The following is a 16879-nucleotide window of genomic DNA, read 5'->3' on the forward strand; positions in this document are numbered from 1 at the left end:
ATGTGAGGCCTCTTTATCTGAATAACTGAATTTAGTTTCTTCTCGAACGGTTTTAATTTTCTCTTTTGTACGAAAATTAATTTTATAAGAAAATATGTTAATAAGTTAAAACGACTTTCGTGTGTCACATTTAAACAACTTTGTGAAACAAAATGAGTGAATATATCATACTTTGTCCTCACAAAAATGGATCAGGGTTATCTTTTATTTGGTATAGCTAAATTCGCACATGGCAAAAGAGGAATTATATTAGACCAGAGCCAATCAGTTTAGTTTGATATATATGGTTTGTAATTTCTAGAGTAAATTTATCAACTAAGGAAGACACATAACTGAAAAAAAAAATCGTTTAATCAAGTATTTTGTCTTCTCTTTATCTCAAAAGTTCTTCTCTAATCTTCTATCTTAACATCTTACTTCACTATGATGGGTCCATTGGATCATATATTTGCTGTTTTATTGCTCTAGGATATTAATTAACAACTGCACGATTGAGTCTGTTGATGTACCGGATATGATAAACAACATCACTTTGTCTCTGCAACGGCTTGATCCTAGATACCATATTGTGAAAAAGGTTTTGGTTGGAAACTTAAACGTGAAATTTATCAAAAAGAACCGGACCGATCTACGCAATCAAAGTTTCATATTCATCGGCGCACCCCACAGAGTACGTGTATGCAGCATCCCCGATTGCAATGTTATTGTTCAAGAATCAACCAATAAAAGGTACCCATACGAAAGACAGTACGACGTAGTTGACAGAATAATCCTAGGAGAGATACTAAACCATATACTTGGTAATGAATTGTCTCCAAATATTTTGTTGGCTTCTTCATATTCAGATTTTACTCTACCATTACAACTTTTGAGGTGAAACGGCTATAATTTACTTTTAACTTGTAACGTGTTGTGTCAAAATAATCTTTGAGAAACAAGGTAATGTATGTATGGCGATGGGACCGAATGTCTATTGAAGTAATATGTCCTACACTTAAAAACTTACCGAATCTTCAGCGCTTGAGACATATATAAGACAGGAAGATTAGAATTAGGTCTTTATCAAGATTAGAAAGATCCTTTTATTTAGGATTAGATCTTTTCGGTTAGAGATCTTTTTTTCTTCTATATCCTTTTTTGTTTAGAGAGATCTTATGCTTGATATGTACAAATCTTGCATGTGAGATTGATGGGAGCTGAGCTAGAAATGGTGTTTTAGCTTCTCTCTGTGTGAATTGTACTGAGCTTACTAATTTTTGCGTAATTAGTGAACCCTTAAAGCAAAAGAAAAGACAAACTGAAAAAAAAAAAGATTGGAATTTAATTGATATTACAAATGCCGTCAAAACTAGAAAATTTTAAAAAAGTACGTTAATCGAATACAATAATAATAATAATATATATGCCGACCAAAAAAAACATATTTAAAACTAGAGTAGTTTTCATTTTAAAAATCACATTTGAAGTGTATGTTTTCGTGATGTTCTTTTTTCAGTATCTTTTGTGCATCATCGGTTTTTACCAACTGATATATTAAACCCATAAGACGAAAACTACTTGAACTGAATGTGCTAAAGATCATTTAAGGATTTGGGTTTTGAATTGGTTTGTTTGTTTATTAATTATATTGGTCCACTTAGTTATAGTGGGCAACGTATACCTTTCGCGAGATGCCAACCAAGTATGTGATATTTAGAGTCATAACCTATGAATGTAAACAACATTAGGGAAATAACTAGTACTAACAATTATATATGAAAAGCTTGTAGCTTGTCCGAGTTACGTCCAAATAACAAGGACACGGACGTCGCTACAAAAATTTACAATACATGTAACCAATTGTGGTTGCAAGTGGTATCCATTGCGTTTTTATGCAAACCAGTTAAAGCATTTTCCATATATATCATGATTTTTATCCAGTTATAAAATAAAATCTAATATATATATGATCTCCAACGGCGATATATTGTATTAGTCTTTTTGGACTATAATTATAAAGAAAAGAAAAACTATTGAAAATCTAAGATATTTTGTGATCATTATGCTGGATGTGAGTTCGAAGACGATAATGTTTAAGGTTAGATACAAAATGATTTGCGTTAAATAAGTATTATCGACGACATTTCATCACGAATAAAAGATTTTTGGCTTAAAAAAAATGAAAGAGGAAAGATTTTGCCATTAAAGAGGTGACACGTTCGAAGAGTAAAGCCTCAAGAAAAAAAAGAGATGACAACGAAAACGGATGGAGACGTGAGAGAGAAGGTGGCATAATAATTGGGGTCAAGTGTGAGATGTCTTCTTTGATTCCTTCAAGGCTCAAGGACCACCCACCACTTTCTCACCTCCTCCTCCTCCTCCTCCTTTTTTATAATTATCCTCGTGCTTGCTTCCCTATAAACTTCTATATAGGGATTAGCCAAATTTGAATCCGAAATGGACGATACATGCATATATTTCGTGAAGCACAAGCCTGATCCGTTGAAAACGTAAAAAACCAAAGTAGTTTCTTGCATTTTGTTGATATTATGTATCGGTGATTAGGGTCGCCAAATGGTTCTCGTTCGGTCTCTTATCTACAAGACTCCAAACAGTATTTGTGGCCTTAATGTCTGGTCCAAAAAAATATTTGACTGTTAATTCTCTTAATTTGGATACAAAATGTCGACTTTTTTTCTTCCTCATAATACTTTCCATTATAAACATCATAATATATATAAAATGGACATGTGATGTTCATGGTGGACACATCATCATCTATAGATAAAAATAATACATTGATGAAAAAACAAACGAGTTATGGTTCGACCAGGCAAATATGAAATATGATACGCTTCGACCCCCAAAAAATTTGGACCTTTTTTCTCTTTCTGTTTTTTTTCGGAACATCGGACTTTGCCCTTAAAACATGTTTACTTGTGGCTAATTTGATAGCAACAAAACTCAGCAAAATCCTTGAAATTTTTGCCATTTTTGGGATCCCTTTTGTACTAACACAACTACCATATATTACACCAAAAATGGCCCAACGTTATGGAGGAGTGGTCATTTTCTTATAGCATCGGCAAGTTTGATAAGTGTCATTCTCAATGCGGCTGTTTTATACACGTTGACCCGAAAGAATTGACCCATCAGAACATGAGGACATGATCTGATATTTTGTCTCTTTGTTACAATTGGACCACAGACGCTGCCGACCGATCCGGTGACGGCTTTTGCCTTTTGGGTTTTAAGTGTCAATGTTTTTCAACCAAAGACAAGTTATCAACTTTTCTACAGTCAAAATTGTTGACTGATCCAAGTACTTGAATCCAATGTTCGCATATCTTATCTACAGCTAAAGGTCATGACTTCGATGGGGAAACTTTTTCAACATGTTGATGACTTTGTTGCACCTCCAAATCTCGCGATTTTAGCTTTCATGACTAGTGATCGCGTTTACTAATTTAGTAATTTTACATAATTAACTAGTGCGAAGACTTGGAAGTCACTTTGATATATATGGAGAAAATAAAATTTGCTACATCTGTAGGCTCCTTAAGGAGATGCTCTCTAGACTAGTGGAGAAAACTATTACATGAATTGCAAAATTATACTAGGTTGTTAAAGTAACTTCCGTAAACATTAGAACCATTAAAACAAACATTACTTCTACTGTTTAAATTGTTCAATACTGAACTGGTTTGACAATGATCATTCAAGTACTACAACTTATTGCGACAGTGAAACCCAGCATGAGAGACTCACAGCTCAACATAGAGACTTGATCAGGCCTTAATAGCGTCGGCTCTAGGTTTCCATAGCCCTAACCTGTATTTCTGGCCATACTTCAGTATCAGTTTCCTCTGCAAAAACCAAAATTTCAGAACTGTGAAATCCATAGGCAATAAGATAGGATACTGAATAAAAGAGTCAACAGAACATATGCAAGTATAAGATGGCGTTGTTCCATAAACCCAATCAACGTTTATGTGACGGAAAGATTTCAGGATATATATGGACACATTTCATGCATTTTGGACAATAACAAGTTGAACTTATCCCACAAGATCAAGAAACATGTCGATCAGTTTCTTTCACTCATCCCTTCAAAGTTGAAATATTTCAAGAACCCAAACACTTTCCCCTTGATTAGTAATGATCATTTGGTTGAATTATGTAGAGGAAAACATTCAATTTAATGGGACTATCTAACAACCTAAGAGCCTTGGGATACAATTAGGGATCAGATAGTTGAATCTAAGCAACCAATGAATACTCAGTGAAACTGAGAATTGGGGACTTACATGTTTGCAAGGGATCCCAAGCTTCTTGAGTCGGAGGGTACGAGTCACAAGCAGTTTATGAAGGTCACCGATCTCAGTTTCAATTTTGGCAATGTGAGTCTCAGCTCCTCTACCAATCCCGCCTAGGAACTCTGGAATCCCAACTTTCACTACAATACCCACCATTTATACAAGAATCAAACACAAATCCACATCTTCAGAACCAAATTCCAAATCACATTGTCTCATAAGCGATTCATGAAAATATTACAAAAAAAAAAAAATCCGAAACAATCTACAAATTCCTTCCAGGATAAGAAAATGGATCTGAAACCAATCAAACCTATCACTAAGTTCTCTAAATTGATCCCAAGCAATCGAAGCCTAAGATTACTCATCCATATCTCTCGAAACTACATAGAGACTAAAGACGACACGCAAATTTCCCAGCCAAAATCCACCAAAAAAAATCAATCCGCAGGAATAGAAAGCACGCACCGAAGTAAGTAGCTGGTTTGGAGTAGAATCTGGGGAGGCCAAGAGTCGAACACGGGTGAGTTTTCACTAGAGCTGCTCTCGCGCTCTGGATCAATCGTGCCCACGCCATCGTCGTCGGTGCTCTTCTTTCACGTCGTCTGAGCGAACCCTTGGATTTGGCCGTTTGGGGTTTTTTTTTTCTCTTTCTCGTAAGGAGGCTGAATAATACGGCATCGTTTTGGTGGGAAATAGATCCACTCTGTTATTTAGATTTATGAACGGGCCCAGCCCATTACCTAATTATTTTGAAGAAAAAGAACAAATTTTAGTTTTACGCTCACAAGGTGTTTGTCAAAATTCCTGTGTGTGTGGACAAGTGGAGGAAGCGGTTTATGCATATGAGAAGATGTCGGAGAAGAGTATCATTACATCAAATTCTCCATCATTTAATTGTTTTGGTGCTCATAAAGAATAGTGATTGAATCTGCCTGTAAACTGTTCGACGATATGCCCGTGAGAGTATTGTTGGCATGAAAGTTGTATATGGAATTATGGCAGATGAGGGTTTTGGCTCTTGGCTTTCTCCTATAATAGTAAGTTTTTTTTTGATATTGTATAATTCAGTCGACATTGATGACTTGGTTTAATAAATCCAACTTAACTCTGGTTAGTTCTCGTTGGATTCTCATTAGGTATAGAAACAGGAATTTTGTTAGAGATTAAGTAATCATTGATGCTTGTTGGTCAAGTTGGTGATAACATGAACGTTGTTTTTTTAGTTATGTTCTGTTTCATCTGATTTTTTGGAAAACATATATACACACCACATGAGTTGTACTATTAGTTTGGTTAACCTGTATAATATTTGTTGCAACAGGAATCTTTTTTATATCCTAAGCCTGTTGATGGACAAAACCAATTTAGATAAGAATCTGAGACTTTGCTGCGGCCCGAGAGCATTTCTTCCGGCCTGCTTTGGTGAGAACGCAGACACAAGTCTCTAGAAGCTCAAGGTCTTCTTCCCAGAACAAGGAAGATGCTATTTTAGGATTCTGCAGTAGTTGCTTTGAAGTTAAGAAGCCAGCAATTGTCCATGTCTGGTAAAGCCGGGACTGTTTTCCAATGAACTTCCCATTTCTTGTATCGTAATACTCTGGCCACCGATCAGCTTGGAGCCTCTTCTCTGCCAAGGTAACTGCTTTCTCTGCTAACTCTGGTCTACCCATCTTGATGCATGCCAGTGTGAACTAACAAAATGTTTTAACACATGTATGTGAATTAATTGTACAGCACTAGCAGATATATATGTCGTCTGATTTAAAAACTCATGCTTACTTGCCAGAGAAGTGTTGGCCATGACCCGCCATTGTGGTAAGACCAAGGCCTACAGAACATATAGAGGAAGTCTGGTCCATCATTTAAAAGTACATGCAGATGTAATGATTGTGTACTACTTCAGCCAAAAGTATCAAAATCGGAAGAGAGAAGAACTCACGTGTTCTTTGGGTCACTCCCGGTAATTATATGCCACTCTGAAGATTCCAAAGCGGGGTAACATATCTTAAGCGGCATATGACCAACGAGATCGTCCCATTTCTCTTCAATCAAATTTAATATAGCTTGGTTCTGTTTTGGTGTACCTAATGAGGAGATGATTGACCAGAGGTTTCCCAAGGTGAAGAACCTGAAATCCATGTGAGCAGGCTGGAGGTTTCCTATCAGGAATCCACAGTCAGAGCTTTCAGGAACCCAATCCATTAGCCACGGAGAAACCTGCTCTGGGTAGATATTGAACTTATTAGTGGCATCCGTAGAGTACTCCTCTGTCTTGTAACGGTAAATCTCATTGATTTTTTTTTTGTCAACCCAATAGTTTTCTCTGATGTGAAAAGATAAAGCGCTGAGCCTGTTGCTAATTGTCTTTATTATGTTTTTGGAGCTGTCATTTACAGTTATCATCTCACGAGAAGACCGCAGAGCGGAGTAAAACAAAGCCTGTGAGATCAACAGAATCATCATGGCATGTTAGTAACTTTTCTTTTTTGAGAATTATAATCAAGAAGAACTTATATGTAGTAATTACTTGGATCTCAAGAGGGTGACCGTGGATACCCATTCGTCGATCTATCATACAAGAGCCATCAGTGACCAACAGTGTGGGAAACATATCAAATCCATCAGCTAAACACAGGTTTGCTATCATCTTTATCCCTGTCTGCACATCTATCCTCTCTTGCAGTGAGTAATCCCCTGTGATTTTCCCGTATGCCCTCAACAATATTATCCACCATAAACCTGAAAATTTTCTATTTAGACCAGCATGTGTGAACCAAACTGTTCAATTATAATGTTGCCAAACTGAAAGAATCAACAATTATGTATATGCTTTGTTACCACAAATCAACAATTCAATCCATTCTTACTCTATTTATGGGAAAATGCAGATTGAAGAAGGTGCAAAGTACTGACCAGAATCAACGGGAGCAACACGACCTATAGCTGCTTCGCCAAAATCTGGATCCAAAACCTCTTCGAACTTCTCCTCTTCGAGAGGTAAAGTTCTGACCTTGAAACTCGCAGGCATCAATCCTTGTCCTGGACTATAACAGTCAACTGTTTTCTCCCAACTCTGGAACCACAACACACATAACAAAACTAAGGTTCATATATTTGATTTGAATTCAAGCTCTTCGCTTGTAAACAACATTTTCTGTTTCTTTCAGAGTATAACATCGGGAATGAGCATCAATACCTGCAACTGCAGCGTGTGAAGAAGGAAATTTCGAACAATTTCGCTTTCTCCCTTCAGCAGAAAAGCCAGAGCGGAAGGTACAAAATCCCTAATAAAGACCTGATCATAGTTTGATGGCATTGTGTCTGTTGGATCTTTAGCAGCCATCGTTCCCACAGGGGAATCGCAGTATGTCACTACAGAGTCCCTCAGCAATCTCCATGCCTCTTCCTCGGTTTCATTGCTCTTAATACCCTCGTAACCATCTCCGACTACCCTTTTGCCATCTCCATTGATCACCTCTTCATCTTTCTCATCTCCCTTTAACTTCTTCAGATCTAAAGGCTTCACATTTAAACCGTTCTTGGTGTATATTCGATCCACGGTTGAGTCATTTGCGCAGGTGGTGGAAGCAGACAGACTTCTTGCCTCAGAAACAACCTGAGCTGTAGTAACAGAGCTCTGCTTGTCGGTACAAAATGGTACAGCATTTGTCGGTTTGATGATTCTGTTCGAATCCGGATTCTTGTTTTGGTTTACGCAGCTTGAAAACCGAGAAGGATACGATCGAAACGAGGGGTCTCGGATGTATTTAGATGGAGAGATTCTCGTAAAAGCACGGAGAATGCATTGTGAGGGTATCATCATCGTTGAGTTTCCAAGAAAAGTGATGGCATTCATAATCAGGATCCAATTACCTAATTAGATTGGAAAAAAGGGCTTCCTTTGTGTTCGTTATTTATCTGAAATTTTTGTGATTCCTCAAAATGGGAAAATCTGTATTAGGAAGAAAAATGTTTGTGGATATTGGAACTAGTTTACCGCTAATTTGATCGCATCAAGCATTATGGTTTCTATTAATACACCAAACTTCATTTTTCGAAAATTCCTATTTCTGTACAAGTCGAAAATATTTAAAATTTGCTTGCTTAATGTGTGTTCACCCTTTGTTTAACCAAGTTTTTAATGCATGTAAAGTATGTGTATCTTGGTTGCCAAAAAAAAAACAAGTAAAGTATGTGTAACTTTAGATGCAACGTAGTACCTGACACGTGACAGAGATCTAACTAAAATAAAACAATCACAAGGATCATTACGGCGTTTTAGTCAAAAAAGACAAGAGAACAGCTTCGGTTTTTTTGTGTTTATCTAACTCCGAACCAAAGAAAACCACTTGTAAAGGCCACGTGAGACAGTCCGAACCTTAAAAGTGAGTTTTCCCGTCCACCTTCTCTCGTTCCCCATCCACACATGTCCCTTAATCATAGCTTTAGCTCTACCAAATTATAATAAAATAATACGTTTAGTAACATTTTTTTTTTCTTGTCACACTCACATCCCACATTTTATTCTTTCTTTGCTATATAGTTTGAAAGATGCGAATTTGGAGAATATACATATAACCGCATTAATGATTTGTTGTACGTCCCTAGACTGTAGTTGAGTAGTTGTGTATGCCGAGGATTTTGGAGGGAAAATTTGATTTTTTGAAGTTCAAAGTTACCTTTTCTCAGTTTCTCTCTCTCTCTCTAGCCAAATTCATTTATTCTGATTTCATTGGCTAGCTGTCTGTTTACTTCTCTTTCCTTATTCTCTCTCTCCTCTGTTCTTGTGGATATAGAAAATGAGAAATTAGTTTTTAGATTCATTCCATAATCAGAGAGATCTGATCTGATCTGAAGACTTGGAAAAACCCAGAAAACGCTCTTTCTTTCACATATATGGATATAAGCTCATGTAAAGTCACAATCTTTGTTTTTTGATTTTTTATTACTTACTACAATTATTTTGAATTGTGAATGTATTAATGGTCAACTACCATGTTCACATGCACCACACAAAAAAAAAGGGAAAAAAGACTATTTTTTTTCTTCTAATTTTCCTTCTTCTTCTCTGTTTCAGAGTTTTGAGATTTGTGATTGTGTGCATGTACGAGCTGAAACAAATCATCAAGGTGTAGTCATTGGATGAGAAAATTATAGATGTCTTGTTCTGACAAAACGACGGTGGATCCACTTTTGAGAGATTTAAATGAGAAGAAAGAGAGTTTCCGGCGGAATGTGGTGTCTTTGGCGACGGAGCTGAAGCAAGTGAGGGGTCGTTTGGTTTCTCAAGAACAGTCCTTTCTTAAAGAAACCATAACTAGAAAAGTGAGTCCTTTTCTTTAAATGAATCATTTATTCTATGATTGATTCTCTTCCTTTTTGTTCATGTAATTTAAATGGTGGGGTCAAAATCTTATTAGGTTGCTTTGGATTTTTGAGTTTTAAAATAATTGAATCAGATAGAAGTGATTTGGCTTTTCTTTTGGTTTGTTTGTTGTTTCAGGAAGCAGATAAAAGGGGGAAGAACATGGAAATGGAGATGTCTAAATTGCAGAAGAGATTGGAAGAAAGGAATTGTCAGCTTGAAGCTTCTGCATCTGCTGCTGACAAGGTTTTACTCCACTTACCAAATTTGCTTCCCTTTCTTAGTATTATCCAAAGGTTTCATTTTTATGGTCTTTGTGTTCTTTCTTGAAACTTGAATCTGTTCGAAGAGTTATTTGAGTGGTTTTAGAATCCTATCAAGATTAAGAAGACAACTTTTGAGACATATATGTTTGTCTCTTTATATTTGTTATTAGGATGTAATATATGATACGAGTCTGTTCAATGTGATCCATTTGTGTATTAGTGATCTAAGCTTAAAGGTTGCATTGTTCCATCTTTGCATTTATGTTCTTGTAATGACATACTCTTGGTTGGACTAACTGATTATATAATCTTTGTTGTTGAGAAAACAGTTTATCAAAGAGTTGGAGGAATTTAGATCAAAGCTTGACGCAACCAAGCAAACTGCAGAGGCTAGTGCTGATTCTGCTCAATCTACACATATCCAATGCTCAATGCTAAAAAAACAACTTGACGACAAAACACGTTCTCTTAGAGAACACGAAGACCGTGTAACTCAGCTCAGTCATCAGCTTGATGATCTACAGAGAGATTTAAGCCTAAGAGAGTGCTCAGAAAATCAACTTAGATACGAAGTTATGAGAATCGAGCGTGAGGTTAGAGAGACCATTGCAAAGGCTGGGATAGGTGGCATAGACTGCGAGCTCCGGAAACTTATAGAAGATATCTCTCCAATGAAATTCGAGACGATGAATAGACGAGTTGAGGTAAAAGACGGAGAGATTACAAAACTGAAAGATGAGATAAGGCTAATGTCAGGTCACTGGAAACATAAGACTAAGGAACTCGAATCTCAGGTGCATCCATCTTTTTCCTTTTGAATAAAGGCCATTGCACATTTGTGTATGTTGTATCTAAATTCTTTGAAACAATTAACAGCTGGAGAAACAGAGAAGAACTGATCAAGATTTGAAGAAGAAAGTACTGAAACTAGAGTTCTGTCTACAAGAAACACGAAGCCAGACAAGAAAGCTGCAGAGGGTAAGTAGTATATAAGTCCATAGTTTTAAACATTCGTGTAGCTTCTTGATTTGGATGATCCAATTTGGATCAAAGGGGTTCTTATTTTTGTTTTGTGTGTGAATGAAACACAGAGAGGAGAGAGAAGGGACATGGAGATCAAAGAGATAAGGGATCTGATGTCGGAGAAACAAGAGCTTAATGAGTCTTGGGATAAACAGAAGTTCTGGGACAATCCAGGGTTCAAGATCGTTGTATCAATGTCTATGTTGGAGATGATTTTGTCTTTTTTTGGTATTGTATAAATTTATTTAGTTGGAGATAGTTGATGAAAATTTAACTTTTGTCTTTTTTTGGTATTGTATAAATTTAGTTGGAGATAGTTGATGAAAATTTAACTCATGTAGTAATTGGTAGTTGTGTATGTGTTCGTAAAAAGTAAAAAACAAGCTTCCGTATTCAATTTACTTCTATTTTGTCTTTTTAATGTTAGTTTAATTATATTTACGTTAAACCTTTATCAACAAGCTTCCGTAGCTCAGTTGGTTAGAGCGTTGGTCTTATGAGCCGAAGGTCGCGGGTTCGAGCCCCGCCGGAAGCATATTTTTTTAAATTTCTCAAGCCCATTAAGAAAGCCAATACATAAATAAAAACCGGCCCATGAAAATTTCCAAATGTTTATTTTGTTTTTTCTTGCCTCTCCGACACGTTCGACACGTGGCCCCGGTTCAGCCTGTAATCTCTCTTTTGGAATATTCCGATATATATCCCATATATATACGTGTATGTATGTATGCATATAAGCAGTAAAATACAAAATTGCCCATACTTTGTCGTTTTCGCACCGTCCCCACTTCTCACAGCTTTGTCCAAATATTCAAAATCAAAATACTCCAAATAATTAAATTATTACTACTAATAAAATAATTCGGTTGTTTCTTTCGACTAATTAAACAAGTAAATTATTACTACTAATAAACTAGTAGAAGTAGTATATATATATATATATATATATATAATTTATTAGGCTGGAAATGTCATTATATTTATGGCTGTTGGTTGTTGAACTAGATATTCATAATGTTATAGCAGACAATTGTATGACTTCTAGGAGCTAATTATTGGAACTATGTAAGAAGCTGTTCTTTTCAACAAAAGCACAGATTAGAAAGAAACGGAAAAAAAAAAACTACAAAATAATAGTGCATATTAGTCCATTTAGCTTAGCAACTTTGACAATATGAGTTTGACTAGTTTTAAATCTAAAGTTGGAGAGGAAAAAAATGGTTCTCAGAATAGAGCTACTAATATAAATTATATACTAGTATCTATATGTGCCGGTAATTATAGTATAAAAATTTATGAATTAGTTAAATATACTACATATTTTTGTTAATACTTACTATGTCACTCCAACATAAAACAACTTCGAGATTAAAAAAGAAAAGAAAAGAGCAGAGAAAATAAACGTTTACAGTATTAAGGGTATAATAATAAATATATACATAAAGGAGGGGGGGGTGGGGGCCAAAGTTTGAATGGTCAAAACTAAGAAAAGAGGAAAAACAAAAACCAATGTCTTTCAAACTCCAATTTACTAACTCCGAAGACTATCTTTTTTTCTTTTTCTCTTTTTAAAAAATTTAATTTATAATTTGATGATATAATATGACTGTCACCAGCGCATTGTAGCATACGACACCTCTCATCAAATAAAATAGGCTTCTTTACAAAAATTATTCATTAATCAGACCAACAACAAGGGGGAGAAGAGAGAGAGAAGGGGGGGGGGGATTCATCATTCAATCAAAGCTTCGTTAATGGATCTACCACTACTAATCATATCTTGTTGATTTATATTATCATTCTTTCTCCTTCTTTTATTTTCTTCGATCTCAATATTTCTGGGTTTCCCGGGTACGTTTCAATCTCTCTATCTATTTTTTTTTGCGTTTTTGTTCTTAGATTTCTCTTATAAAATTCTGGGTTGTTATAAAGTTTCCCAATTTCCACCAATAATTTTTTTTTTTAGATAGATCGGTTGAGATTTGGTTTTTGGACAAGATGAGATAGATTTCTATGTTCTTCGTTTTTTTTTTTCGTTAGATTTTTCTCCATATGTTTTTTTTTTTTTTGTGGGGTGATAATTATGTCCAGTGACTCGTTAAAAATCGAAACTTTGCATGTTGGTAGCTTCAAAGATGAGTCTTTTGAGTATCATCAAAATGTATGAAATTGCCTCAATGAAACTGATTACCTTGTGATTGTTAATTACAGATATGGTTTATGAATCATCATGAGCTAACGATCACTTTCCTTTATGGTTATCTCCTGCAGGGTTGAGTTCTTTTTTTTTGTTGTGGTATCTGATTGAGATTTGAAGAGTGGTGACAAAGGAAGACATCTTTATTTCTATACAAATTCGTCTGTGTTTATTTGTATCTTTGGGATGGCCTCCGTGGGCATAGAGCCTAGTGCCGCGGTTAGAGATTCTTCTACTACTGATGTTGATAGATTACCTGAGGAGATGAAAGACATGAAAATTCAAGATGATAAAGTATGCTTCTTTCTTCTTCTTTTTTAGGATTTGATGCTATTTTTCATATGGTTTTATGATTGTTTATTTATTTCACTGACATGTGTTAATGATCTCTAGGAAATGGAAGCTACAATCGTTAATGGCAATGTCACAGAGACTGGCCATATTATAGTAACTACTATAGGAGGAAGAAATGGCCAACCTAAACAGGTTTGTCTTGTGCAAAACCGATCCTTCATTAGCTGATTCGATAGGATTTTTCAGTAAGCTAAGTGAGTTTCCTTGTATGTTTAAATTGCAGACAATCAGTTACATGGCGGAGCGAGTTGTTGGACACGGCTCCTTCGGCGTTGTGTTTCAAGTGGGTGTTACTTTTTGTTCTTTCTTCGAGTGTCGCTTCTCTATGAAACTGTGTCTGACCAGCTCTTTGTTTTTTTCAGGCTAAATGTTTGGAAACAGGAGAAACTGTTGCGATAAAGAAAGTTCTGCAAGATCGGAGGTACAAGAACCGTGAGCTTCAAACAATGAGGCTACTTGACCATCCTAATGTTGTGGCTTTGAAACATTGCTTTTTCTCAACAACTGAAAAAGACGAGCTTTACCTCAACTTGGTTCTGGAATACGTTCCAGAGACTGTGCACCGTGTCATCAAGCACTACAACAAACTTAACCAACGAATGCCTCTCGTTTACGTCAAACTTTACACATATCAGGTAGATTTAATATTCACGAACTGTGATTACAATTGTACATGTCTTTGTGGAGTTTTTTTAAAAGAGTTTTCTACGTTTTGCAGATTTTTAGGTCCTTATCCTACATTCACCGTTGTATCGGCGTGTGTCATCGTGACATAAAGCCTCAAAACTTGTTGGTAAATCCACACACTCATCAAGTGAAACTATGCGATTTTGGAAGTGCAAAAGTATTGGTGAGTTTGATGAATCTATCTCTTAAGAAAAACATTTTGAAGCACTGAGATTCAACCATTTATTGATCAATGGTGGTTCTTGAAACAGGTAAAAGGAGAGCCAAACATATCATATATCTGCTCGAGGTATTACAGAGCACCCGAGCTCATTTTTGGAGCCACAGAGTATACTACAGCCATTGATGTCTGGTCTGCAGGATGTGTTCTCGCCGAGCTTCTTCTCGGACAGGTAAAAAAACTGTTGTAAAGTCTCAAATCAAACATCTTTGTTCTGTTAAAACGTTACTTCGTGGTTGACCAATCTGTTCTTTTGTTCATATCAGCCATTGTTTCCGGGTGAGAGCGGTGTTGATCAACTTGTAGAGATTATAAAGGTACTACCTTTGTTCTGATTTCACTCTAATAACTGTGCCAGGTTACACCTATTCAATGTATAATGTTATACTTTCATGTATTGATGAATTGAGTAGGTTTTGGGAACACCAACAAGAGAAGAAATCAAATGCATGAACCCCAACTATACAGAGTTTAAATTTCCTCAGATCAAAGCTCATCCATGGCATAAGGTTTGTACGTTCATAATACACTTCAAAATTAAAATGTTTTTATGTCTTCATTAATTAGCTATTAATTGCAACATTTTTCATCATAATCCAGATTTTCCACAAACGAATGCCTCCAGAAGCTGTTGATTTAGTCTCAAGGCTTCTTCAATACTCTCCCAATCTTCGTTGTGCTGCTGTGAGTATTTTTCTAAGTCATCTCACCTTCATTTATTCTGCAAAATATTTTGTTTCTTTGTCTGATTTTGTTGTATGATGTTGCCAACTAGCTCGATACACTGATCCACCCATTTTTTGACGAGCTAAGAGATCCGAATGCACGATTACCCAACGGTCGTTTCCTTCCACCGCTCTTCAACTTCAAGCCTCATGGTACTACCACAACTTCCTTATCTTCAAATTCTGTCAAATGTTGGCCTTCAAAAAGTAACTAAGCAGCTCAAAGTATCATAAAAGGAAACTTGAACTCGTCTAATTTGTTGCATGTGTTGTTGTGTGAAACAGAGCTTAAAGGTGTGCCTGTGGAGATGGTGGCCAAGTTAGTTCCAGAACATGCGAGGAAGCAATGTCCGTGGCTCGGTTTGTGATTTTTGTGCTATTACCTGCAAACACGAAAACTAGAGCAAAAAGCAGTCTGAGAAATTCATCTCTCTACTCGTCTCTCTCCTTCTCTGTATTATTATTATGATCATATCTCAATCTGATGATTTAGTAACCCTTTGTTTGTTGTATGAGTAGAGAAAGAGCGAATCACTTGTGGGGGGTTATGATATTTGTATAAGCCAACAAAAAAAGATATATTTTTATGAGAGTTTGGTGTTTTCTGTCGCACTCTTACCAAACATCAATAACAGAAGTAGGCGAGAAACACCGATTCAATGTGGGATGATTGTGAGTCAAACAAAAAAGCAACACGATTGAGGTGAAGAAACAAAGAACCTAAACAAAGATTAAAAGAAGATAAACTGCAGCAGAAGTTAATAGACTAAAGCCAAGACTGAATCTGTAGAATTTTTGTTTTCTTCTTCTAATTCTTTCTCCTTCATCCCCAAGCTTCATTTGTCCCCTTCAAGCCCTTCTCAGTAGCTCTTCTTTCTTCTCCATTCCAAAAGCGGTTCACTTATTGAGTGAGAGAGCCTTTCAGCATGTGCAAGAAGACTTGAGTTTTTGTAGACTACAGATCTTCATTTAAACGTTTGATTAGACGATGACAGACCAACTGTAGTAGGTTTTGTCTTTTGTAGCCATTGTATTATTGCAAGACATCTCAGATGATGACAGGCCTACAGTGGCCATTATACTTGAGAGAAGTTCACAACTTTGGAACTTTATAAAGAATCATATTGTTATATATTTTTCTTTAGGGTCAAAATCAAGAATTATTTTCTATGAATTAAAAAATCCCATGAATGGAAATGTTTAACGTGAAAAAACTTCTTTCTTACAGATTGATCACTTTCAAGAGGTTGATGAAAGTTAAAAAAAGAAAAAAGAAGTTAATAAAAAAAAACACAAAGTGAAGAGAATTCCCAAAAACTAGCATTCAAGAAGATAGTCTTTACAAGTCGACTTGTTGTGACCAAGTCCCTTGCACCGACTACATTGTAGCTGCCGCTTCATCACTTCTTCCGCAGGCGTTTTCTTCTTTGGCGGCCTCCCTGGCGGTCGCCTTGTTGGTGGAGGCGTTACCGTCACTGCCGAACCTCCGGAACTCTCTCGACACATCTCTCCTTCTAATAACTGAACTGGATTTATCGACAGTGAATACGTTGCCCTGTAGTTCTCGACAGTGAAATATCTAGAACAGTAATCATATGGATTAAGTCCGTAAGAGTTGATAACCGCGAGCGCGTGGTGACACGGCAAACCTGTTAACTGCCACCCTTTGCAGCTACAGTCACACTGCTTCATGTTCACAAGCTCAAACGTCTCTCCACGGACTTGGAACAAGTTGTTATCTGCA

The 16879-nt window shown here is 36.3% G+C and overlaps 6 protein-coding genes, 1 long non-coding RNA gene and 1 other non-coding gene across 8 annotated transcripts in view; 5 read left to right on the forward strand and 3 right to left on the reverse strand.

The window, feature by feature from the left end:
* On the forward strand, positions 515-877 carry LOC104703544. The gene has a single exon (XM_010419574.1). The coding sequence runs from the start codon at positions 515-517 to the stop codon at positions 875-877; it is 363 nt and encodes a 120-aa protein (XP_010417876.1).
* On the reverse strand, positions 3562-4947 carry LOC104716575. Its single transcript, XM_010434000.1, has 3 exons — positions 4764-4947; positions 4287-4435; positions 3562-3845 (listed from the first exon to the last, which is right to left on the reverse strand). The coding sequence occupies exons 1-3, from the start codon at positions 4870-4872 to the stop codon at positions 3768-3770; spliced, it is 336 nt and encodes a 111-aa protein (XP_010432302.1). The 5' UTR covers positions 4873-4947; the 3' UTR covers positions 3562-3767.
* On the reverse strand, positions 5570-8290 carry LOC104716724 (probable alkaline/neutral invertase A, chloroplastic). Its single transcript, XM_010434185.2, has 6 exons — positions 7495-8290; positions 7212-7371; positions 6826-7037; positions 6238-6737; positions 6078-6126; positions 5570-5989 (listed from the first exon to the last, which is right to left on the reverse strand). The coding sequence occupies exons 1-6, from the start codon at positions 8152-8154 to the stop codon at positions 5663-5665; spliced, it is 1908 nt and encodes a 635-aa protein (XP_010432487.1). The 5' UTR covers positions 8155-8290; the 3' UTR covers positions 5570-5662.
* Positions 6511-7538, forward strand: LOC104716655. Its single transcript, XR_756133.2, has 4 exons — positions 6511-6578; positions 6695-6933; positions 7187-7295; positions 7466-7538. It is a non-coding gene; the product is annotated as an uncharacterized LOC104716655 (long non-coding RNA).
* On the forward strand, positions 9456-11235 carry LOC104716814 (spindle pole body component 110-like). The gene is made up of 5 exons (XM_019237901.1): positions 9456-9623; positions 9802-9909; positions 10259-10723; positions 10806-10907; positions 11021-11235. The coding sequence occupies exons 1-5, from the start codon at positions 9456-9458 to the stop codon at positions 11189-11191; spliced, it is 1014 nt and encodes a 337-aa protein (XP_019093446.1). The 3' UTR covers positions 11192-11235.
* On the forward strand, positions 11414-11487 carry TRNAI-UAU. The gene has a single exon. It is a non-coding gene; the product is annotated as a tRNA-Ile (tRNA).
* On the forward strand, positions 12627-15747 carry LOC104716901 (shaggy-related protein kinase gamma). Its single transcript, XM_010434410.2, has 12 exons — positions 12627-12803; positions 13224-13443; positions 13543-13635; positions 13727-13786; positions 13866-14138; positions 14222-14353; positions 14442-14582; positions 14677-14727; positions 14824-14919; positions 15011-15094; positions 15186-15288; positions 15421-15747. The coding sequence occupies exons 2-12, from the start codon at positions 13336-13338 to the stop codon at positions 15501-15503; spliced, it is 1224 nt and encodes a 407-aa protein (XP_010432712.1). The 5' UTR covers positions 12627-12803; positions 13224-13335; the 3' UTR covers positions 15504-15747.
* LOC104703554 overlaps positions 16453-16879 on the reverse strand; it is a 3529-nt gene continuing 3102 nt past the window's right edge. Inside the window, exon 3 of the mRNA XM_010419586.1 lies at positions 16453-16874. Within this exon, the coding sequence (XP_010417888.1) occupies positions 16453-16874 (422 nt within the window). The remainder of the gene's footprint in view (positions 16875-16879) is intronic.

The sequence above is a fragment of the Camelina sativa genome, chromosome 1 (assembly GCF_000633955.1).
Source record: "Camelina sativa cultivar DH55 chromosome 1, Cs, whole genome shotgun sequence".
In the NCBI taxonomy this organism is placed as follows: domain Eukaryota; kingdom Viridiplantae; phylum Streptophyta; class Magnoliopsida; order Brassicales; family Brassicaceae; genus Camelina; species Camelina sativa.

Excerpts from the sequence above, each read along its gene's own strand:
- LOC104703544 (XM_010419574.1), top strand. The coding sequence starts at position 515 with ATGATAAACAACATCACTTTGTCTCTGCAACGGCTTGATCCTAGATAC.
- LOC104716575 (XM_010434000.1), bottom strand. The coding sequence starts at position 4,872 with ATGGCGTGGGCACGATTGATCCAGAGCGCGAGAGCAGCTCTAGTGAAA. Across the intron at positions 4,436-4,763 it reads CAAACCAGCTACTTACTTCG|TGAAAGTTGGGATTCCAGAG; the intron begins GTGCGTGCTTTC and ends TGGGTATTGTAG. Across the intron at positions 3,846-4,286 it reads TTGGGATCCCTTGCAAACAT|AGGAAACTGATACTGAAGTA; the intron begins GTAAGTCCCCAA and ends TGGTTTTTGCAG.
- LOC104716724 (XM_010434185.2), bottom strand. The coding sequence starts at position 8,154 with ATGAATGCCATCACTTTTCTTGGAAACTCAACGATGATGATACCCTCA. Across the intron at positions 6,738-6,825 it reads GTCACCCTCTTGAGATCCAA|GCTTTGTTTTACTCCGCTCT; the intron begins GTAATTACTACA and ends TTGATCTCACAG. Across the intron at positions 5,990-6,077 it reads GGCCAACACTTCTCTGGCAA|TTCACACTGGCATGCATCAA; the intron begins GTAAGCATGAGT and ends ACATTTTGTTAG.
- LOC104716814 (XM_019237901.1), top strand. The coding sequence starts at position 9,456 with ATGTCTTGTTCTGACAAAACGACGGTGGATCCACTTTTGAGAGATTTA. Across the intron at positions 10,724-10,805 it reads CTAAGGAACTCGAATCTCAG|CTGGAGAAACAGAGAAGAAC; the intron begins GTGCATCCATCT and ends AACAATTAACAG. Across the intron at positions 10,908-11,020 it reads AGACAAGAAAGCTGCAGAGG|AGAGGAGAGAGAAGGGACAT; the intron begins GTAAGTAGTATA and ends AATGAAACACAG.
- LOC104716901 (XM_010434410.2), top strand. The coding sequence starts at position 13,336 with ATGGCCTCCGTGGGCATAGAGCCTAGTGCCGCGGTTAGAGATTCTTCT. Across the intron at positions 14,583-14,676 it reads CCGAGCTTCTTCTCGGACAG|CCATTGTTTCCGGGTGAGAG; the intron begins GTAAAAAAACTG and ends TGTTCATATCAG. Across the intron at positions 14,920-15,010 it reads AAGCTCATCCATGGCATAAG|ATTTTCCACAAACGAATGCC; the intron begins GTTTGTACGTTC and ends ATCATAATCCAG.